The 24,792-nt window shown below is 37.2% G+C and overlaps 1 protein-coding gene across 2 annotated transcripts; it reads left to right on the forward strand.

Annotated features, from left to right (window-relative positions):
• The first annotated feature begins 1,101 nt into the window (after positions 1–1,101).
• Positions 1,102–20,737, forward strand: LOC144646596 (exportin-2-like). Of its 2 annotated transcripts, none has more exons than XM_078506246.1 (32): positions 1,102–1,327; positions 3,933–4,078; positions 4,457–4,502; positions 5,237–5,292; positions 5,400–5,465; positions 5,631–5,710; positions 6,216–6,306; positions 6,759–6,866; positions 7,754–7,846; positions 7,982–8,074; positions 8,202–8,276; positions 8,375–8,504; positions 8,724–8,789; positions 8,974–9,083; positions 9,501–9,593; positions 10,268–10,352; positions 11,250–11,311; positions 12,028–12,170; positions 12,629–12,732; positions 12,954–13,051; positions 13,192–13,250; positions 14,209–14,300; positions 15,052–15,171; positions 15,482–15,561; positions 16,088–16,185; positions 16,304–16,389; positions 16,558–16,639; positions 17,351–17,399; positions 18,071–18,165; positions 18,317–18,414; positions 19,175–19,308; positions 19,969–20,737. In XM_078506246.1, exons 1-32 carry the CDS (start codon positions 1,249–1,251, stop codon positions 20,056–20,058), a joined length of 2,907 nt encoding a protein of 968 aa, XP_078362372.1. In that variant the 5' UTR covers positions 1,102–1,248; the 3' UTR covers positions 20,059–20,737. The 2 variants fall into 2 exon arrangements, with proteins under 2 accessions (XP_078362372.1, XP_078362373.1); XM_078506247.1 differs by having other exon boundaries at positions 12,635–12,732.
• The last annotated feature ends 4,055 nt before the right edge of the window (positions 20,738–24,792 follow it).

Below are 24,792 nucleotides of genomic sequence, written 5' to 3' on the forward strand. Positions count from 1 at the left end.
ATTTCGATGAAACTCCGCAGAGCTGAAGGCAAACACCCAAGGTAGACGTAGCGTGGACGATCTCGAGAGAAAATGCGGTTAAGGGCTAAAATTCGATTCAGAGCAAAAACCCGTGTGACGTCATTGTCACGTGATATTTATTCTGATCTCGCAAAAATTTATATCATATTGCAGTTCAGTCTATGTGTAATCCATGTGATATAGTGGATATGTCATTGACATTAATCCCTTGAAGTATGAGGGTTTCAAAGTTGATAGGTATCGCTAGAAAAAAACTGGGTCGAGCCACCTTAACATAAATGCTGTCCTTAGTACGGTAAATCTAATTTAGGAGATCAGCATTTGATTGAAAGTACATCTTAGTCTACTTTTTGGGTAGGAAAATTTGGCAAGTACTTTTTTTTATTTGAGTAGGGATGTTTTTGGGTATTCAAAACAATCTGAAGATTTGTGGTAGTAGCTGGCTGCGTAGTTCTGCGAATAAAGTACAAAGAAATGTGTTTTGCTGTTGATTTTTGAAGGGTAAATTTTTGATCTAGGGATGTTTTTGTGTTATGTTGGAAGCCCTAGGGATTTTTTGGGGTCTTGATCTTTGCCCACATTCGATCATCCCCGTCACTTTAATTCCCCCCCCCCCCCTGGGCTGTAAAGTACTTTCTAGCCTCATAGCTAGGCAAAAGCTGTTTGTGCTTCACTTGGGGGAGGAACGTGATGGGCGCAAAGAACATCTGCTCAGGAGGCTCAGTACTTTCATCATGCCAGATTTATCTGGGAGACTTGGCAGATCTTTTTTTTTTTCATTCATGTTTGTTGAAAAGGGAAACAAAACAACTGTTTTTCAATTTCCAATGGATTTTGTAAATTACTAAGGTGTCAAGGCGCTAAATTAAGGAAAAACAAGTTGTGATAAAAGAGTTGTCAAATACACCCTAACCATAAGATTGGTCTCCTTTTTCCGACCAGTTACAACCAGTCATAAATTTTTCCTTATTTAGAAAAAAGTGAAAAGAAAATGAAATGGAAATGAAAGGGAAAATATTTTTGTTCCGGGGATAGACTGGGGACGAAACATGTGAGTCACTGAAATGTGACATGCGTAAATCCAATGGCGCATTTCGGGAAGATTTGAAAAACGTGAAATTTTCACGCTCTAAGTTGTGAAACAATCTTTCCTTGAATCTTCGTTTATAAATCGTTTTAGTTGAAGTTTAAACACTGAGATTTATTGTTTCTTGTAACTGCTTAAAGATGGCCGACTTAGATGCGAACGCAGTGGCGCTGAATTTGAAAAATACGTTATCACCAGAGGCAAACGTTCGGAAACAAGGTAGGCTTCGCCAGAATTTTGTAGATTAATCTTTGAACGTTGACGTTTGATAGAAGAAATCAATTTAAACTTACACTATAAGCTATGTATTGTGATTATTTTATACTGTAGCGCGTAGCAGTGCGTTCGCAAAAGTGCGAGTTCATCTTACTGTACAAATTTAAATGGTACGTACATGTACATGTGTACTAGAATCAAGCTTAGCAGACTAGCTTCGTAATGTTCTATTTTAGCGGGAATCTGATTAGGCTCGCGTTGGCTTGGGTTATGCACGTGGTTAAAACGAAGTAACAGTTGATGTTAAAATATTGTTTAATTCTTGCCTTTCAATGCACCAGAAACTCGGGATGATTAAATCATTGAAGAAATTAAAACATTGGCAAAGTGAATTGACTGTTTAGAGTGGCCACTTATTATCTAATTAGGTCTCTTTTTTTCTTGAAATTTCTTGTAAGTTTCAATAAAAGTAAGCTGAGGCCCTGTTAGGGGGGTCTTCATGTCCCCGTCTGAATTTCAAACCTTTTTATGTTGCAATTTCAAAAGGTTCGCATGTCGCTGTCGGAATTTCGAATTCGTCCATAGCAAATGATAATATCGGAAATGGTTGAGTCCAGATATCATAAACTAAAATAATCGTAATTCTGTCGCCAAAAGATTTCCTATTCTTGGATCTGTCAATTAGATCTGTTGGCACAGACGAAGGAGAAACCTTCCTAGGGGGGTCTTGAAAAAAAAAAGAAGTAACTAAGACGTGTTTTCCTTTATTCTGAGCCGGTACAAAGAGAACATGGAGTGAATTATTTTCAGAATGATGGATCAACTTAGGCAGCCTAAAAATGAAATGTTAGAGCGTAAGATTGCAGTCGTTCAATGCACGAGAATGGTCTTTACAAGGTCAGGCTTTTTTGCCTACAAGCCACTTTAAAAAAAAGCCGATGTCACTATCGATTCTGCTCTTTTCTTTGTCGCTGTCGTTATTTCACGGGAGCATCTTGTCGTTCGTCGTCATTTCAGCTCCTTCATGTCGCCGTTTCTGAGCCGTGTCGCCTGTCGGAATTTGCCCTAACAGGGCATCTAAGCTAATAACATTTTCAAGTAATTGTAAATATGTGTGTTGTTTGGAACCCAAGCATCGACCAACAAGAGAAACTGCATTGAACAGACTGAACAGCACAATTTAGTATACTAATTGAGGGTAGGGTTTGTGAGCCAGGCAAAAGAGATAAACCTGTGAATTATTTCATGAAATCAAACTTCAAGACATGTAGTAAGAATCACACTTATCGTCGATTGCATCTATCTGTGAACGCTCGCGCTAAAAACATGTATTCCAATGACGTCAAAAACGTCAGCGTTTCAGGTGTCAAACTTTGAAGTTTAACAGACCGTAACAGCAACTTTCCCGCCGAAAGTTCAACACATTCCGGTTTCGAAATGGCGGAAATACTAGATATAGAGACTTCTTCTGAGAAACTGATGCTGCTCTGTGTCGATATACATACGCAGGTTCACTTGAATCATTTCTAGTGTAAAGTTTCGTCCGTATTCAGTGTTAATGGTGAGTATTTTGAGTGCAAAAGTTCGCGTTACGGTCTGCTAAACTTCAAAGTTTGACACCCGAAACGCTGACGTTTGACGTCATTTGAATACATGTTTTTAGCGCAAGCGTTCACAGATAGATGCAATCGACGGTATATGAGTTGGTTGGTATGGTGTGAGAATCACACGTAAAAGCGAGAGTTGGCTGGAATCACCCGGTTTATCCTGCGAATGGTGATGGTTGGAATTGACCAAGAGCAAACACTTCAAATCATCAGTTTATAGATTATAAATTATTATAGTTCTTGTATAGAACCTTGTGATTGTGGCTCCAACTCCACTGTTAATGTAGCAGGGGTTTAAAGAAAGGGCATGTGGATTTTCCATAATCTCAGTCAGGGGAACAAGTGCCAGTTAATAAATTGCGACATCACTTCTCCAAGAAGTGACTGAGCCCACAGCTTTTGTCCCTGAAGTTGCTTAGCAACATGACAAATTTGTATGCATGATTGCTTTCAGAGTACTTGTGAGCGATCACGTTAGTTTTTGATTGGATGAAATAATTCGAAACTCTTTGAGTGCTTCAACGAAGGTTGGCGCACTTATTCCCCTGACTGAATCTAGTGGCTAAAGCCTGGTTTTCACTAGCGACACAAGCACAAGCGTAAGCACAAGCGCAATCATGCAAAAAAGACAGATTTTGATCCTTGTGCTTGTGCTTGCCCCTTGAGTCAAAGCCGTTTTCACGGAGAAATAAGAGCTGTTATGCTTGCACTTGTGCTTGCGTCGCCAGTGAAAACTAGGCTTAACTGGCAAAGTGATAAGTCACTAGCTGATTGACTACGCATGCGCAGGTACAATTTATAGTTTGATAGTCAACAACAGCCATGCATAGCAGCAGTGTATGAAGGGTAATTCTGGTTGGAAGATGTCCAAGTTGTTCACATATATATGCCAATGAATACCTTAACAACTGAATGATGTTACAAGTTAAGATACTGAGAGAAAACAAAGTCATTCTGTGTACATCATGTGACAATTCTATGTGGCTTTTTCATTACAACAGCTGAGAAGTTTCTTGAATCAGTGGAAGGAAAGGAGAAATACAATGTTCTTCTACTGAACATAGTGGACAATGCGTCTGCAGATGGATTGATTAGAGTTGCTGCGGCGATTGCATTCAAGAACAGTGTGAAACGAAACTGGAGAATTGTGAGTTCAATCAGTTAAATAGCTGATTTAATTTATCTTGAAATTTGGAAATGTTTAGCCACCACACGCAGAGGATGAAACATGCATTGATCATAAGATGTTAAATTCATCTTTCATTTTTGAAAGCACTTCATGACTTGAAAATGATTAAAAACGTACAATGACTATTAATTCTTAGGCCTTTGTTTATAAGTTACCTGATTTACCAGGTGAAAGCCAAAAGTTATCATCTTGATGGCTGTAATGGATTTTTTGTGAGTTATTCATATTCGATCGGGAATCCGAGGGCCACAGGTTTGTCAGTCGAAGACTGTTACGTGCAACCCTCGTAAAACAACGTTGATTTAGCCATTGTATATATTATTTATGTTTTGTTAGATTCCTGATGAGCCCAACAAGATCAGTGAAAGTGATAGAGAAACAAGTATGTTTTAGACAATGTCACTACCATCTTACACATGAGATAGTTTACTGTTACTTAAGGTCATTGCCCCGAAATAAAACTAAACATAGATTTTTAACCAAATTTCGCCTACTGGTTTATTACTTCAAGGGAACTTAAATTTTGAAATAAAAAAGGGGGGTCACCAGATTCGTTTAGGAGCAGGACGACCATGTATATTCCATATAGTTCCTTTATAATTCCTCTGCGAGTACTGGCAAAGTACACTTTTTTAGCGATAATTTATTTTTTAAACACATGAATTGATCTGTTTTCATTTTACAGAAAGAATTTGATCGCTACACCCAAAATATGAGAAAAAATTGATAGGTTACCAGGCTCGTTTAGGAGAAAGTGACAATTTACTTCTCTCGCGGACTAAGCCGCATAGAAAAAAACCGCCATTTTGTTGATGTGCTCGCGCGCGCGCGCTAATTACGCGTAAACTTCTGCGCAGTAAGGATGCGCAATGCAATACAGGGCAATGACCTTAAATCATTTGACACAATGTGTCATAAAATAATAATTATATAAGAATGTAAATATAATTTTATAACAACTTTATTGCAAAAAATAGAAAAGAATGCAAAAGGGTTGGGCTGGGAGGAACCTAATCCTCATGTAGAGCCATCCCCCTAAAGAAAAAAAAAGTAATAAGTCAGTATTGATTGGTGTAACCGTGTTGTTCAATAATAATTTGTTTTTTATGTTTATAGTTAAAAGAGAGATTGTTGATCTTATGCTTAGAAGTCCAGAAAAGCTACAGAAACAGGTAAAGAGGCTGTCAGCTTGTCTCATATCCTCTTCTTTGCAGTCCAAGTTGCATAACGTGATTGATTGATTAATTGATTGATTGATTGTTTGATTGATTTTTTCCAGCTAAGTGATGCTGTCAGTGTGATAGGCCGAGAAGATTTTCCTGATAAGTGGGCAAACTTGTTACCAGTAAGTACATTGAAAAACAAAAGGCCTAACTTGTACTTTCAGTGATGACATGAATGGCTGGAATGAGGAGCCCACGTATCGTCAACAATTAATATTGACAGACTTTGAAAGTATTGAATGGTAGCTACAATTTTATGAGTTTCTTTTTGTTCTTGTGTTTTAAAGGAACTTGTAGCCAAGTTTGGCAGTGGAGATTTTCACTTAATCAATGGAGTTCTACAGACAGCCCACTCATTGTTTAAGAGGTTTGTATGCTGTGCTTTATCGTAAGTGATAAGTTGTGAAAAAAAGGCAATTTAAAGAATTTCATGAAGGGAAAACACCAACTCAGGGTTCAGTGCTATCTTTAATTAGTAGAAACTCAGCTGTGTTCTTTTGGAAATCCGCGAATTTGATTGGTTCTCCCACTGATTTCTATTCGCCGATAGAAAACAGTCGCGCGCTCGCGTAGCTCTTTAAGCTGTAAATTTTCTTGATTTTTGTCTTCAAGGTGCACAATATTGTATGTTTTGGACTGCAATCCTTTAGAGTTTCTACTAAAACAATTAGACTACTCGCCCTCGTTTTCTATGAGCGATAGTCAACTCGGCTGCGCCTCGTTGACTATTTGCTCATAGAAAACTCGGGCTCGTAGTCTAATTGTTAATTAGAAGCTAATCAGCTAATGTGTTTACTCCATGAGGGCATACAGTGGTCCTTGACTGTTTTCAATCAGTACATCTGATACATTGTTTAAATATTATTCTGTAGATATCGTCATGAATTCAAGTCTCAGGAACTGTGGACTGAGATTAAGTTAGTGTTGGATGGTTTTGCACAGCATCTGACAAATCTGTTTGAGGTAAGTGCGTTATGATTGCTTGTTCCTCGTACCCTGGAGAAGTAGACAAATCTACTCTTTGCACTCATGTTGTGTCCTTAGGCAAGACACACTCCCAATACATCTTTCTACAGAGTCCTGGTGGAGTGAGTGGGGGGAGGGGAGATTGGAGGGGTAATATGCAAAGTTGTTAATGCTTATAAACCAGAGTAATAATCAGCAATCTTAACCTAATGGTACCATTACTCCATTTACACTGAGAGCAGTCTTCACTGGCTTCTCTGTGTGCTCTGCAAGTATAACTTAGTGTTTACTAACTTTGTCATTTTGTTTCCTTCCCTTGCTTTTCTTCTTACCCCACATTTGGAAATCTGTCATTAATGACTGTAATGACTGCTTGATCTTAGGTAGAGTGGGATGTATTGGATGAAAAAACTCTCTTCATGTACTCATAATTTTCCATTGTTTTCCAGGCCATTATGGAAGAAGCCAATAGATGCGGCGGTGACCTTGCAAAACTTAAAGACATCCTCAGCTCCATCTTGCTCATCTGCAAAGTGTTCTACAGCTTAAACTTTCAGGTGATCATTTTCATATCAATCTAAACTTGTCATGCACAGCAAACAAAATTTATATCCAATTTTAGTGTGTAAAGAAAATGGATTTTCCATCTTGCTCTTTGGCAAGTTGGAGCCATTGTACACTAGTCTGAAGGCCATTCTTTGTGCCTTACTGCAGCTGCACCTACGAAAGGTGAGAAATGTGGAAACAGTTGGTTTTGAAGCCCCAAAGACATAGCCAGAGACAAGACTTTCTTTGCGCACTGAATGCATTGTGATTCTCTTTTATTATTCTTGACTTCTGTCTGCTAATCCAAGGGCTTGCACAGTCTTGAAAAGTCCTTGAATTTTAGGGGGAGTCCTTGAAAAGTCCTTGAATTCCATTTTTCCTTGAAAAGTCCTTGAATTTTCTTCAACTTTGAATGTAGTGGGGTCGAAAGAGAATTGCTTTGTACACAGACTTTGGTCTTTTCCTGTGTTAAGCAGCTTCAAACACTGAAAAAGCCGGGTGTAAAAGCAGCTGATAAAGGGAAATTGAGAAGTAAAGTAATCCAAGTGCGCACATGAGTTCAAATGTCAGTGAAACAAATTCACCAGCGGTTTTGCATAGAACTCTTAATTGTCCTGCACATTCCGCATGCATTTTAGGCATTTAAAAACCTTTAAAACCTGTTACCTTGGACTGGGAATGTGCATTAATGTGAAATTACATTCCTGGGGGGGGTGATCCTTGAAAATTCAGTTTGGTCCTTGAAAAGACCTTGAAAAGTCCTTGAAAAAATGGTTGCAATTTTTTCTATGAGCCCTGTAATCCATTGTATTGAGCTTTGTTAGCAATTCTTGCCTTATTTTATTTCTGCATGGAAATTTTCAGATTATTAACTTTTTCTTTGTAATAAATGTTATAGGACTTGCCTGAACACTTTGAGGAAAACATGGAGAAGTGGATGAAAAACTTTCTCATTCTCCTCACAACAGACAGCAAGCAACTGCAACTAGAGGTTTTAATTCATTCTTCATTCATCTGGCTGTTAGGCATTTTTCTTTGAATGCAACAGTTGGCTTTTTTTTACTCCAAATTACAAAATTGTGTACCTATTTGTTAATGATTCAATTTTTCTGTTCACTTTTTTTAGGAGACCGATGAGACTGGACCTTTAGATTTGATCAAATCGCAAGTCTGTGACAATGTAGCATTGTATGCACAGAAATATGATGAAGATTTTGAGGTAAAACCATAAAGAAACCCTTTGTATTTGCATTGTCTTGATTATTTTGGCGTTCAGCTCTTACCATTCCTCTGGCTAGAGTGACTTGTCTAATTTGTATCTAAAACTTTCAATGATTTATTTTCAGAATTACCTGCCAAAGTTTGTGGAAGCTATTTGGCAACTCCTTGTCTCAACAGAAAAACTAGCAAAACACGACATTGTAAGTGTCATTGTCATGAAGTAACTTGTTTCAGTATTGGTTGTAAGAATTTTATTGTATGCAGTAGATCTTACATTGTGTCATGTTTTGTTTTACAGGTTGTCAGTAATGCTATTGGGTTCCTTGCTTCAGCATCAGAGAGAAATCACTATAAATACCTGTTTGAAAAACAAGAAACTTTAAAAAGCATATGTGAGAATGTGGTTGTTCCAAACATAGAGTTTAGAGGTAGGTCTTAACCTTATACTGCCATTAGAGTTTCTTTGTTGTTGGTTATCGATATTTGCCACTTTTTATTGGTGCCTGTAGGTCTGAGAGAAAGTTGATCTAACTCTCCTTCATGCAATTTGAATTCATTCTCCTCCAAAGTGTATGACCAACAGATAGATGTACCAAGGACACTGCACATGCAACGTCTTAAATTACTAAGTAAACTTTTTTTTTCAGAGGAAGATGAAGAAGTTTTTGAGGACAACCCAGAAGAGTATATCAGAAGAGACATTGAGGGCTCAGGTATGCTAAGAAAATTTCGCCAGAGTCAAACATATGGTGTATGAACTAAGAAAATTGAAAAGAAACTTCTAATGCTTTTGTAACAACCCAGTTGGCAATGTTTTCACCCTTGGCTATTGTTTTTTTACTTGTTTTATGAACTTGTTAAAAGATTACCAAGTTTACAAAATCTGATTGTTTTTAGATGTAGACACAAGACGTCGTGCAGCCTCCGACCTTGTACGTGGATTGTGTAAATTCCATGAACAGCGGGTCATAGAAATATTTTCTCACCATGTAGTGGCAATGCTTCAGGTAACTTTGAACCCTCCTTGCTGATTGTTAGATATTTCTTTTATTGCGCTTTTCAATAACATATGCGATTTCTACTCAATCAACGGGTAAACGGGTTTATGGTTTTCACTACGGTCAATCATCTAAGCAGACTGCGGTCAATCATCTAAGTAGGCCTCACAGGAAAAAAGTTCACTTCAACCAGGTCAAAAGGTCACATCTGTCAGGTGTGATTGGTAGTTTTCAATCCTTTCTCTTTGTTTCTGTTTTTCAAAGTTGGTTGATTGTCACCATAATTATGATTGACGCTATCTAAAAACTTCAGAGTTTGTGTGTTACTGAAAAGCGCAAAAGAGAATTTATTGGTACATTAAGACAATTTTTTCCAAGCCAAGTTTTATGTCTCCTTATTAGTAAATATGTTTCTCTTGTTTTCAGCAATATCAGTTAGACAGTGAGAAGAACTGGAAAGCTAAAGATGCTGCCATCTTTCTTGTCACGTCACTGGCTTGCAAAAAACAAACTGCTAAGGTATCAACAACAACATTTACCTGAACCAAAAAAGGAAAGATAATTTATTATCATTTAGGTATATAAAGGTCATAGCTTTCCGAAACTGCCACAAGGGCTACGCTGAAGTCCAGCAGCTCTTATTGGAAATCTAAACCTGTGAGTGATATTTTGCAGAAAGAACCTACTGTGACACAGTCTTCAACTAAAACATTTGTAATAGTAGTTGGACCCAGTGGAGTACAATTCAAGGAGTAAACGAGCGAGTATTTTTAAAATCTGCCAAGCGTGCAGTGCGAGACCGATTTAAAATTACGAGCAGGATTACTTTCTGAATTGTACGACACGAGGTCCAATTACTAAATAATCATAATTATCAATAACAAAATTCAAGGTTAGTAAGTCTTTGAGAACTTTTTCTGTGAGAAAAAGCCAAAGGTAAATTCAATTGCTTGTACAAAAACTAGGAAAACAGCAAGAAAAAACCATTTAAATGTGCGTGATTGACGCGCGAATGACATAGGTGTCCATTTACAGATATCCAATTTAAAGTTGTTCAAATTGGATACCTGTAATTGGACACCCAGTGATGGTGTGCCGATTACGCAGCAAATAGGCATGCACAGAACCAATCAAAATTGAAGAATTTTGTTATAGAAACTGATACGATTAACATTAAAATCTTTTCCCCCCAGCATGGGACGACGCAAGCCAGTGAACTTGTTAATTTACAGAGCTTTTTCACGGAGAATATTTTGCCAGAACTACAGATAAAAAATGGTGAGTAGCAGAGTATCTGCAGCTCAATGGCAATTTTCATTGTCGTCCCCTGTCTCTTGGCTCTTGTAGTCAACTTAAGTCATCAAAATAGTTAAAGGGACTTTGTCATGGCCGAGTTAAGTTTATTTTTTTAAGTTTTGCCAAATACTCACTATGAAACTTAATTTTTGCAAAGAAATTACTTCTTTGAATCTAAATGACAAAACCATAGCTTCATTGCAACCAAATGTGTCTCCCTGGCGTTATAATTTAAAGCTTCAAGCAAACGAGACTAACTCTGAAAACTGTTCAGCCCAACAATATTTCAAAAACCCATATCGCAATCTGTTTCATTCTTAGTCGCTTTTGGTCATCCGTACCGTCTTTTGTATATGATGTGTTATTGAAATGTTCTTTCAATGTTTTAAGATTATCATGTCCTGAAGAGAACCCTGAAGAGGTTGAAAGTTCTAGACGATGTAAATGTAACTTTTTCACGCTCCAAACGGTTGAAAACAAATAAATCTAGAAGAAAAAAATTTTAAGAGGTTATTTTTATTTTTTAACAAATATGATGGTCATTTCCCATGCCTAAATTAAGCTAAAATCCGTAACACAGTCCCTTTAATATTATTGTTCATTTAAAAGAAAAAATAAGCCCAGCAAAGCATTGGCTACTTTGCTTAGAGAAGTTGGCTATGTTTTCTCCTAAAGTTAAGTAATAAAAGAAAGATTTTTTCAAACAGTCAGTTACTCTATTCAAACCACCTCATTCAAATTTTAGTGAACCCCAGCTTAATTAAGGATATACAACTTCTAGTATATAGAACAAAGATCTGTAAATAAAATATTGGCATAAGCTGACTGTAATATTCCTTACACCTGAGATGTTGTTAATTGTTTCTTTTTTTCTCCCAGTCGATGATCATCCAGTTCTGAAGGCAGATTCCATTAAATATGTGATCATCTTTAGAAACATGGTAAGTTTGTAAAAGTGTAATAATAATAATAACATAGCCGCTGCATGTCTTATCATTTTACTACAGGGATCCCATATGAAATCAGAGAAAAATCAGGGAGTTTCAGATAAAAGTTTTGATAAAACTTAGCGTCTGGAGTGGCAATTTTCTTTTTCAAGAAATTCCAACCTACCGGTAATTATGCAATGCATTATAACTACTGACAGCAGATCTGTAAAATAAACTACATTAAAGTCCTATGAAATGGTTGATTTATGATTAGGATAGTGGTGTTTCGTTAAAACCTTCATTTGAAAGTAAAGAGAATATGTCTTTAAATGCTTCATTGAAAGTGATGGTCACTGATGGTCATGCAGTATCAAGAACACATCATCAAGTAAACAGGTGTAACAAAGAATAATTATTGAAGAAAATAATCAACACCAGGATTTGTCTTGACATACAACCAAATTTGAATCTCGATAACTCAAACCTTCAAGGGAAATCAAAAAAGGTTTGAGATATCGGGAGTTCGAGTTATCAAGGGTAAAATAAGTAAGAAAATGGCCTGAAGGGGGATTGAAAAAGGTTTGAGTTAGAGGGAGGGTTCGAGTTATCGGGATTCAACGGTAAGATTAAAATATATAAGTTACCGGTCATGAGTTTGTGACTGTTCAAGCGGTTGACATGCTGCAGCTATGACTTTGTATAATTTTTTGATTCTGTCATCACTTCAGCTTTCCCGTGAAGTACTGGTGGCCTGTCTGCCGTTACTTGTCAAGCACCTGACAGCCAAAAGCCATGTGGTTCACAGTTATTCAGCAAACTGCCTGGAGAAACTCTTCACACTGAAGAGTCCTGGTGGCCAAGGAGGACTTCCGTATGTGCAGTTTTTTTCCCCTTACCATTTTATGTTATAATACTGCATGTAGCATGTGAGCTCAGTAAAATCCTTGGATACAATCAAAAGCTATTGAAAAAAAAATCAGTAACTGAAGTTTATCGTCAAACACCTTTCTTATTTCACCATAACATGTTGTTTGGTTTCTGAAATCATGCAAATTGTAATGCCATGTTTTGTATTAGATTTGTTTTCCTGAAAAAATATTCAAATTCCAGATACTTCAATTATTTGGCTGTTGCAACTATATATTGTAGAGATAATAGAACTGGAATATTTTAATGCCACAACTGATCCAAAGTGGGTGTTTTCTTTTCTTTTAATGAGATTAGATATTTCTTATTTGACTGGTTTAGAGTGGATAATAAAGAATCTGTGGATTAAAGTTTTTATGCACATGTTCATGTTCACATGTTAATTTTTTTTTTTTTTTACAGAATCAGCAAGGCAGAAGTTCAGCCATTCTTAGAAGAGATGTTATCAAATCTCTTTAACTTGCTTTTAGTTCCTGGTTCACAGGAGAATGAATATGTCATGAAAGGTACAAGGAAATTACAATTGTTTAGGCAAGCCTTGTTTTCACCTCTCACCTTGAATAGCCCTGCTAATTGTGGGAAATGAAATAGTGGTTTATTTCCAGCTTATCTACAGGGTAGCTCTATATCTGGAATCTAACTACAAAATATATATATAAATGTATAAACTAAATAATATTTTTTTTGGTTCAAGTTAACACTAAGTGAATTGTATGTTGTTTTGCAGCTATTATGAGGTCGTTCTCTTTGCTTCAGGAAGCCATGTTGCCTTATGTTGCTGTGCTTATCAATAATCTGGCATCTAAACTCATTCTTGTCAGCAAAGTAAGTCTGATTGAAGGTATTAATCCACTCCATTTATTGGTAACTAATCTACACACTAATTATGCACATGTTGCCTTCTCTATCATTGTTTGATTGCTGATATTTTATGGAAATCTGAATTTTGTATTCTGTGATTGCAGAATCCCAGCAAACCACAGTTTAACCACTATCTGTTTGAGGCAATCTGTTGTGCTATCAGGTTTGTTATAAAATGTGCCAAGTCCTAGCTAGTCCAGGCATAAAATAATAAGAAGAAATGGAAAATGGTGCATTTGTTTACATGTACATAGTCTGATGCAAGCACGCACATTTTTCAAAATAAGAACAACACAGTTTGAGAAAGTTTCAATCTCATCCCCAGAGGCTACAATCCTTCTGGTCTACACCAGGGATTGAGACCTCTGGGTTATACTGAAAGCCTGCCAAAAAGATGGCCAAATCTGATTGGCTGTAGAAAAGTTGTTCATTTTATCCACAATCTCCGATGCATGCACACAAGCAAACCAGAACCAGAAATTTCTGGTTCTGGTTTTGATGTTTCGCCCAGAGCTGTTGCGTTCCTGACTGCTGGTCAAGGGGGATGCAGGCTCTAGGGAGATTGGGGGAGTTTGTGAGTTAACTTTAACCTGAGCCACACGTGATGGTTTATATACCACAAAGTTTCAAACTAAACCAACCTTGTTACTTTCTGATTTAGAAGCCTTTTCTATCCTTACATTTGGAGGGTCCCTACTTTCAGTGGTCCCTTCTCTCGGGGGTCCCTACTTTGTGTGGTCCCTGCTCTTGGGGGCCCCTACTTTCAGTGGTCCCTACTCTCCTGGCACCCTTCTTTCAGTGGTCACGACTCTTGGGGGTCTCTACTGTCAGTGGCCATTTCTCTTGGGAGTCCCTACTCTCAGGGATCCCTACTTTCAGGGGGGGGGGTTGTTACTTCAATTCTTTTTTCTGTTGAGTCTACATCCCAAGTTATGTTACAACATCACAGCCATTTTCTATTTCTTTTATTTAATAAAGCCAGCAAAATGTAGCCATGTTTACCCCACAAAATGACCACACAACAAAGCAGAGCATGTTTAATTTGATAAACTTTTATAGAAAACATTATAGCATTGTTTCTATGTGTAGTCACATGTGTATGGTTCTTTTGTTATTATCAGGGTAATATGCAAAGCTGATGCCTCTGCTGTAACTGGCTTTGAGACAACACTGTTTCCTGTAATTCAAGAGATTCTTTCAAATGATGTGACAGGTTTGTAGTCAGTAACTTGCAGAGTTTGTAGAGAAGAGGGAGTTCTTGAAAATTTTGCAAATCTTTTGAAATTGCAGGCGTGGATAGAGTATTCAAAAATAATTAAGACGAAATCCATTAGGAAGTCAAGTAATATTTATTAAAGTTGGACAAAAATCAAGTACCCAAAAAATTTAAATCCTATTGCGTACCCTTAATAAAAGGTAAAGATGTAAGTAATTATCCGTGATAACACCAACAACAATTTTTATCAGAGTCTGAGAAAGTGAATTTCAAAGTTCACAAGGTATAGGCAAAATTTCATTGTAGCCATTTTGTAAATTCATCTTAAGCGATTCAGTGGAATTCAGCGGAACTTCGAAATTTGTTTTCGATGTTTGGTGTTGTTAGAAAAGATTTCTTTCGATAAGATATTTGAAGCAGTAACATAAAAGCTTGCAATCATGTGTAAATAGTTTTGGTACATAATTTTGTCCAATAACTACTCGAAGTCCTGGCGGATTTCCTCTTAAACATTCAGTAAAAAGTCTTGGAATTGTTGTTTGTCACAACATGCTCCTCATCGTGCTTTGTGGCATGGGGGGGGGGGGGGGGGAGGGAGGGAGGGGGGATGTTAACAATACTCCTATTTACTTCATGCTATGGAAACTGGTATACACTCCTGCAGTGTACAATAAAAAACTGTTTTCAGGAAAAGCCCTGATAAAGAAAAGGAAAAAAAACTAATGTGATGCCATTTTGTTTTATTCAGAGTTCCTGCCATATGTTTTCCAAGTGTTATCATTGTTGCTGGAAATTCGTCAAGATATTCCAGAGCCTTACATGAAGTTGTTCCCTCTCCTTCTGTCTCCAGTCCTCTGGGAAAGAAATGGTACAGTCACAATTATAATTGGGAATTTTATTTGCTGATAACTAAGTGAACTAAGTGAGTGTGATTAGATAGTAGTGTCTTTACAACAGCACTTCAAGGCAATTTATCCCAGAAAGTAAAGATGGTCAACACTATATATCCCACATATGCATTGGTGTGCATGTGCCCCAAGGCTTGCATGCATCCACATGCAAGCAGTTCTCTTGCGCTTTTTTATTTGGCTAGGTTTTAAAGAAATTGGTAAGTTTGTACTATTAATAGCTGAAGTTTATTCCATTTATGTTGAGCGACTGTCTTTTATAATTTTTAGGAAACATACCTCCCTTGGTCCGTTTGCTTCAAGCTTATATTGAAAAGGGAAGCAAGATTATCATTGAGTCAAAGAAAGAGGTTTGTCTAAAATGATTCTGTGAGAGTAACAACATACCTGTACATCTGTGGTTCGACCTCCATCAGTTTGGTCACATTGAGATTTTAGTGCACTTGAGGGAACCTAGTCAGAAGGAGTGAGTCCGCCATCTTTCATGGCTTTTAAATTATAAAAATTGTATTGTGAAGCGAAATCTTATTACAGTGCTGTAAATTGTGTTACTGGAAGTCTATTTTAACAGTTTCACAGTGATCTCTGCTGTCAGGCTTAGACACGCTCCAGGTAAAACATACCCGGTAATACCGAAATTCTCGTATGTAAACAAAGACAATGGTCTGGCTGACTAGGGTCCTTAAGATCTTTTGACTCCAAGACATTCTTTAAATTTAAAACTTCAAGACAAGGAAATTTTTGGTAGGACTTCAAAAAAATTTTTCTAGTGCCATTCTTTAATAGCTAAACGCCTATTGTACAATTCTTAAAGTGAGTATGCCTCACCATGTCTTTGTTAATAATCATTTTTCTGTTGTCATTTATTATTAAAAGATGGGACTGTTAGGTGTTTTCCAAAAGCTGATTGCGTCAAAGAGCAATGACCATGAAGGATTTTATCTGCTGGGAAGCATGGTGGAACACTTTGAGCCGTAAGTTCACTGCATCCTCTCTCGTCAATATAATACCATTATTAGTGTACAGTGATCTATTATGTGATTGGTTTCACTGTTAATGACTCCACTTGTTTTTTTTTTTTTCATTGTACAGTTCTGCATTATCAAAACATATTCAGTCTGTGTTTATCCTACTATTTCAACGGTTGCAGAGCTCAAAAACTACAAAATTTGTTAAAGGTAACATTATCCAAGACTTTGCTTCCTTATTCTCCGTTGTTCTCCACTTCTGTTGATTGGATACCTTCCTACATTTCTACCACCAAATTGTTTTCTTTTGTTGTTGCTCTTTTCTAGGATTAAGCTGTATTTTAACATTGTTCTGTGATAATTAATTTCTTATTGCAGGTTTGCTGGTGTTCTTGTGTCTTTATGCTGCAAAGTATGGTGGTACTGCTCTGATGGAGATTATAGACACCATTCAACCAGGGTAAAATATCAACAAAATCTGCTCTTAGTTTACCTCTAGCTAAGGGAGGGATGAATGAACAAACAAACAAACAAATGAAAAAATAAATGAACTTTATTTACCTTTAAACTTTATTCTACAAGGGGCAATAATCTTGTAGCCACATTCAATAGTACCGTTACATTCAAAAACAGTTATTGTATCTGGCTTATTTTATTCAGGGCTCGAGACTAACTTTTTTGCTAACTAGCCAAGTGGCTAGTGACAGCTTTGACTTCACTAGCCAAAACTTATTTTCTACAAGCTACAATGTTTATGCATAGTTCTTCTTTTAAGGGGGGGAGGGTGAAAACAATGTGCGATAATGTTTAAACCTTGAGCCGTAAAATGTTCCTTAAATCTTCATGTTTTTTTCTTACAAAATTGGGCTTTGTTCTTTACTATAACAATTGCACATGTGAATGCGTTTTTGTCAACACATTCTATAATGTCAACAGTTTACTTGTTAGTTATATTCTCTGAGAGACGATTTTAATAAATGCGGTTTCTTGCCACTAATGCCTGATTTTTTCACTAGCCATTTTGGCTAGTGAAAAGCCAAAACCTACTAGCCAAAACTGCATTTTTATTAGCCTTTGGCTAGTTGGCTACCGTTAGTCTCGAGCCCTGTTATTTCTAAATTGTAATGTTTTTGGCACCTGTACATGTTATTGTTGTTTTTTTTACCTGCAGACTTTTTGGAAATATTGTGGAAAAAATTTTAATCCCTGATGTACAGAAGGTAAGAAAGTTATATAATATTGTGCATTCGTACAGTACAGGGGCAGGGAGTTGCAGTGTCCCAATGGTCAGTGCACTGGACTCTGGAGTGAGCAGTCCGATTTTGACCCATGGTCTGGGTCATTTTGTTGTGTACTTTTTGGGCAAGGCACTTTACCCTCATAGTGCCTCTCTCCACCCAGGTGTATATATAGGTACCGGTGAATTTAATGCTGGAGGTAACCCTTCAGTGGACTGGCATCCCATCCAGGAGGGAGTAGAAATAATTCTAGTTGCTTCATGTTATAGACACTGGAGACAATTGTCAGCCTGATGGGCCATGAGGCTTGAACACAGATTTAACCTGCCCACTTACCTAACTACAAAAGCATATCCATAGCAATGAAGGGTAAAAAATAATAATGGTTTTGCAAAATTATGCTGTTTAGTTAACTCCTTCCTAGTGAAAAATCTAAGTCCTGAAAATTCATTGATGAAAACATCAAAATCACAGTCATGTGCATGTAATACTGTTCTTAACAATTATTATAAAAGAAGTTGACAGTAGTCTCAGTGAATAACCTTGCTGTGTTCAAAATGTTTTTGTGTTCATTCAAGAGTTTTGGTTTAAATAATATCAAGGCTAAAGTCCTTTTAGTATCTCAGACATTTGGTCCTTGTTAACACTTGCAGGTATCTGGGTCAACTGAAAAGAGGATTTGTGCTGTTGGAATGACCAAGTTACTTGCTGAATGTCCGAAATTTCTAGATACTTACAGCAATCTTTGGTAAAGCATATATTACTTGCCAACCATTGTTACAATAATATAATATATTTCATTCTACTGAAAATAATTTGTGTAAACCCTTTGTTGTGTATTTATTTTATTGTTTATACAGTGTTGATCAATGTTACATAATATGTTGTTGCTGTTGTAGGGTGCCATTATTACAAGCTTTGATTGGTTTGTTTGAGTTACCTGAAGATGATTCCATTCCTGATGACGAGCACTTCATAGAAATTGAAGACACGCCAGGTTTTGTAACCATATAACTTAGGCATTTGAAAAGACTGTGGTGGAGTTGTCATGGATACTTTTATTGCATTGTTCCAGAAAATATCCATGTCCCTCTCACAAAAGGTTTCTTGGTTTGACCCCCTTCCCCCCTCCCAACCTCCTGGAAATTCCAGATTTAGCACTCATTGGCTTTTATGCGCTATTCCCCCTTACCTTTCCCATTACACTCGTTAGAATGGGGATGGATATTTTCCTGGAACAGCACATTTTGTCCAAGAGTAAAGAAGTTGGTGCTCATTGGTTGGAAATAACTGATGTTTTTTTGGTCTTAAAAATTCAGTTGAGATGCTGAACACCGCCGGCACTGGCAATCAATTTGTCTGGTGCCTGGGGAACCCGTGACTTTGGTACCTACAGCTAGATTCCTATTGCTAAAGACATTTAACCAACGTTTTCTTCAAACTGAGGGAGGCACAGTGGCCCAATGGTTAATGCACTGGAGGTCAGGTTGGGAAGTCCAGGCTCAAGCCCTGGCTGGCGCATTGTGTTCTTAGGCAAACCACTTTACTCTCATTGTGCCTCTTTTCATTGGTACTGGCAAATTTAATGCTGGGGGGTAACCCTGTATTGGACTAGCAATCCCATCCAGGGGGAGAAGAAATACTCCTAGTTGCTTCATACTATGGAAACTGGGATAAGCTCTGGCCTAATGGGCTACTAGGCTTTCAAACTGAGTTGTGTAGTTATAATAATGAAATTGATGATTTCTTTTTAACAGGTTATCAGACAGCTTACTCCCAGCTAGCATTTGCCGGTAAGAAGGAGAGGGATCCATTTTCTGGAACAATTCCTGATGCCAAAGTCTTCCTTGCACAGTCACTACAGAAGCTGTCAGCAGCACACCCTGGAAAGGTTTGATATTATAACTTTACCATCCAGTTACTTAAAATAATAATCATTTTCAATTATAATTAGTTTATGCAATTATTACAGAAAGCTATTTGTAATAAGATTGCAGTCCAAATAACTACCGGTAACTGGAGGCAAGTTTCATGTCTACAATCAAGACTAAATAACATCGCTGTGAACAGCATACATGTTAAAGGGAACTTCCGCTGTAAAACAGTTCTGGGCAAAATAATAAATTTACCACAGTCTAAAACCGTTTTGCTTGTTAAAAGTCGCAGTTTTTTCATTTGAATTCTAGTATTGCGAGCAGGCATAGGTTCTTTTGTGTTAAACAATTGCACAACGCATTGATGTCATAAGTTCCAAAATGGCGCCGCGCGGGAAATTTAAAATCTCTAATCTTTTCTGTTTATGGCTGTAACAAAAATAATTTTTCCCCTGTGCAGTCAAATTTGCAATTTAGGCATTATTTAAAACAACTCATGCAACGTCAACTTGCATCAAGAGCAGAAGTTCTCTTTAAACCATCAGTCAACAGTTGTGGTATATTGAGTGCTGCTGCAAAAAAGAGTCACTAAGCTAGTGACGGCATTGGATATGTGTTTTAGTTTAATGAAATTATTGTATATTCTAACAGTCTAACAAATTTAATGTCCCGTACAGATTGATGCAAAGATCAAGTCTGAGCTGCACGCAGATGCTTTAGGCTTCCTGCAGAAGTATCTTCAAGAAGCTGGCATTACGCTGGGATGAAAACAACATAATGAAGAATAAAATTAGTTGAAATCACACAAGCTGGATCTTCACAAACAAAAGGAGCATGGACAAGAGTTATTTAGTTTATTCTCCTTGGATGCTCAAGTAGTTGTTGACTCATGAACTTTTTGTCACTGGAATGACAGATCATGAAGAGACGCCACAGAAACCCAGATGCTAAAATTATTACCTTGGGCGGTAGTCCATAATGGCTGGCTTCTTTGTCAGCAATATATATGGCAAAGAGCTCTTACTGGAGCAAGTGCTAGGTGTTGCATGAGTACAGCACCACCTAATTACGACACGTGATTTGTTGTACAAAACTGTAGGAAGTTCAGGACTTAACTGCTGGACTTAAAAACAGCAGGATGCGTCCAAAGCCATGAATAGATTAGTTACTGTTGCCGTAACTCTCATGGTTGCTGGTTTTCATTTCATTCTTGTGCTGTTATCCATTCAGTGAACCAGATTAAATTTGTTAACTGATGAAATAGGTGTATCATAGCCAACAAATCACAGCCTGGTTCATTTAATTAAGTGGCATAGACGTTGGAGCAGTGTACAGTCTTGTGTAAAATTATTATAATTATAATGAATAGATTGGTTTGCACAGAGTTAAAAGAAGTGTATAGCAAATGTAGATGTTTCTGAATAAAAAAACTGTTAGATTTGTTTACACTGTAGTCTTGTTTCAGAATGATCTTGCAAGTAAGTTGTGGCTCTGTTTGACTCTTGTTCAAAGCTTGTTTAGAGATTACAATGTCTGCAGACAAATTCTTCTCTAAGTCAGTGAAGCAAAGAGGTTACCGTTACTCTTTTCCCCCGGGGGGCACTTCCTATAAATGGGCTAATGGGGATGTGCCGCTGGATGGGGTCGCATTTTCCCGACTGGGCTGACTATAATGGGGTCGCCATTTCAAGCATTTTTTATAGGGTGACTAGAATGGGGTCACACTTTTCCCGGATTTTGAGAGTACGAAAATCTGGCAAGTTGTGATTTATGAACGGAAATATTCGCCGAAAAAAATGTTACCGTATTTATTGCTGTTGTTCAATATTTGACAAACAGCTCCCAGAAAGTGACTAAGTTGGGGTCATAAAAATTAAATTTACCCAGAAGTGACTAAGATGGGGTCTATAATTGGCCATAGAATAAGACTATAATGGGGTAGGGGTTCTGAGAGGCCAAAAAAAAATACCCAACAAAAATTTACCCAAGTACCCCCCCCCCCCCCCAGGTCTTTTCCCTCCCCTCTCTTGAAAGCACTGGACACAGGTGCATTTGAACCGTACCAATACAGTACTCCAGGAAAAAGGGTTTGGAGGTTGGAAGCAGATAACGTGGGAAGTGGTTGAGAAGGCAAAATTTTCAGTATCAAAAGTTCGACTTTTTACTAAAGCCCAGGCATTTGAAGGGAAGGGTATTGCTATGGTCGAAGAGTTCTTTTTTTTTTTTTTGCTCCTTACCCCAATGCACAAATGATTTGGCACAACCCTCTTTTCTATGGCAAAATTTTTTTGTATTAAGTGTGGTCCAAGTGGGTTCTATGTCTGGGAAGATAAGAAAGAAGGGGTGTTGATATGGAATTTCTTCAATATTGGCAATACAACAAAAACATTCACATAAAAAGGTTTGCCTTGTATTTTAAATTAATACTGTATATTTACAAAGTATTTCTTCAAAATAAAATTAATATACCTCTGATACATTGTTCTTTACATTTACTTTGTTTTATAGTGACATGTTAAACTTTTCACTGACATCTCTTACACACAAATTGTTATCAGGCTTAGGTTGATATTTCTAACTAATTGTAAATTTTTATGGGTCAATCTTCCTACAGTAATATTAGATTTTGCGGCACTTTTTGCAACTACCAGTAATAAATCCACCTTCTGTGAAGCTATAAACTTGACATTCTGGCAACTGTGTGATTTTATGTTTTGGTGGGTTTGTACAGTCTGTCAAATAAACATCCTGATCACTGATTATAGACAAACAAAGGTGTCTTGGAACGTCACTTGTTAATGTGTTTGTTTCACAGTTTGTTAGTTTGCATCAACGTGGCTGTGGCACATGGGTGTAAGAAGTAATAGTTATTGAACAGGAAAGTCGATTTTCAGTTACAAAAAAACTAGATACTTGAATCGGGCCACTTGGAACAAAATTAACCAATCAAAACATAAATCAAGAACAAAAGATGTTGACCTTTTTTAACCAAACTATTGCAAATTATTGAGTTTCTTCTCAGTCAGCTGAAGAATTGGTGTGTTATTGCAAACACACCAATAACATTTACAGATACAATCGATTACAGTTCTTCAACAAAATCTGAAACCCACCAAAGATGTGGACCTCTCACAAACTTTGTCAATTTTAGATTGGTGAGTTTTGACCCAAATTTTTTTTATGAAAAAGTTTGCTAGACACTTTTCTCAATATTAATGTTTAATGGCAAGTACTAAAACCTGAAACAACCAAAACAGCCAAAATTTGAAAAACTTTAAGATTTCTGCCACTTACAGTACTAGAGTGATTTTATTTAACCCGTAAAACAACATCTAACAATTAGTGCTAAATAGTGAAAAATAAACAAAAGAAAACAATAGAATGAGTGTCTAATAGTATCTATTTGATTAGTAACTATTTCACGGTTGAAGTAAAATCACTCTATCCACTCAGTTTAACCTACTTTGCCTAATATACACTCCGGTTAGCCTTCTAATAATCCATACTATTAGCCTACTAACACTCTGGTTAGCCTACTATGCACTCTGATTTGCCTGTTTTCGGTTAGCACTCAATAATGGTAATCATTATTGGTTTTGCTTGTTTCAGTGAATTTGTTTTGTTTCAGTTGTTTTGGTGGTTTCGTTTTGCTTGTTTCGGTGGTTTGGTTTTGTTGTTTAGGGTTTTGGTACGTGCCTGTTTTAATTGGTCAACTTTCTTCCAACTGGCTGAGTTCAAGTAGTCTAGTGGTAGTGATAATGTCAACCTGACATTTTTTTGGAAAAAAAAACACTATCCCATTCTGTTGGACGTAAACATAATTTACATATTTTGAAAACACCCACAGCTGCAGGTGAAGATAAACTCGTTATTTCTGCCACTATTCAACAGTTAGTCAGGGTATTAGAAACTCCAGATCAATCTAGAAAACAATACTTTTAAAAAATTAGGCTGTTGTCATGTACAACACCAACAAATTTAACATTCTTCAGGAGCAAGAGAAATTGTAGTTAAGTTAATATGTTTGTTCTGTGTTAACTTTTGAAAAAAGGTTGGAGATCAAGCCACAATTTTATTAACTTATCTGAACTCGTCAACCACGTATAAATCCAACTGCTATAAATGCAGTTGTAAATTAAACAAGAGTTTTCCGGGTTGAAATGAAACGACGTAATTCTTCTCGTGATGACTTTTAGTGGCTTCTTTGTCCTCGGTTTGCTTGCATTCCAAAATTATACACAGCTTGCAGATGATGTGCGGTATAAAGTGAACTTGAGTGAAATGGTTGCAGCTCCAACTTGATCCGATCTATTCGCAATAACGACAAAAGTAGTTTGATTCTCGCAAAATTCATGAATAGACTGTGATCACGGGTACAAACGCGAAAAGCCAGAAGTCGCCTCTTCGTACTGTAAACAGCGTATTTAGGAATGCACTTCTTGTAGTACAAATGTGTGAAATTAATACGAAAAGCTGTTATCCCATTCTTTGTACAGACTACAGATGATTAAAACGACAGAAACGACTCAAGTGAATCCACTGTTGGCGTACTGAAAATCCGTGCATTGTGAAAACACAACGTTTCTATACTTGGATTGCGTAGTTAAGCTTACTTTTTAGTCTCAAATTTAAGTTTGGTAACCAAACTGAAACGAAGATGATATTAAAATAACTCTCGTCAAATAATTCTCCACATGAAAATAGCCATTTAATCTCGCATGTTGAGCGATAAATCGCTGTGGTCGTTTGAATTGTAGCGAGCAGACATCAAAGTACATGAATGATCCTATCCTATCTACTCCTCGGCTTGTGATCTTGATACGCTCTCATGAATTGCAATTAAATAAACGAAATCCTTGGATCAAGCTTACTTTTTGCTACGTACTGCACTCCATGAAGAACAAGCAGTTTCCAATCCCACTGTAGCATATAAGAATAACAGCAGCGATGAAAACGATCGTACAAATTGTACAAGGGCGTCTTTCCAGGAAAAAACTCGCCAAGTACAGCGTCATGAACATCGAATGATTGTGCAACAAAAGCAAGTTCGCCGGGCGTGGAATCAGCAGAAGAGGCAAGAGCCACTGTAAACAATACATTGTTCAATATCAGAATCCACAACAACACTTTAAAGGCTCTTTTCTCAGTCAAAATCCAGTATAAAACTCGACTGAAAACGAAACGTGTTGGGCAAGTATCAACTCTCGAAACGTAAATCGAACCCAGGTTTCCCCAACAGAGAAGAAGCCTCGCCGTGATTACGTCATTTTCAAAAGAAGAATAGGTCCGCGGTGCGTACATATTAAAATCATTGTGTGCCACTGAGTACCGGTACGTTAGGGGAAACAAAAATTGAGATAACAACTAAAAGTTATACTACTCTAAAATAATTATCAACATTTCTTTATTGGTGATAGATACTACACATTAAGTGGTGTAGACACTAGTACTGGCCCAGAAGGAGTACTCCGACTTGTAAATGACGGGGATGATCGAATGAA

The sequence above is a fragment of the Oculina patagonica genome, chromosome 3, assembly GCF_052425735.1.
Source record: "Oculina patagonica isolate OP01 chromosome 3, crgOcupat, whole genome shotgun sequence".
NCBI classification, from domain to species: domain Eukaryota; kingdom Metazoa; phylum Cnidaria; class Anthozoa; order Scleractinia; family Oculinidae; genus Oculina; species Oculina patagonica.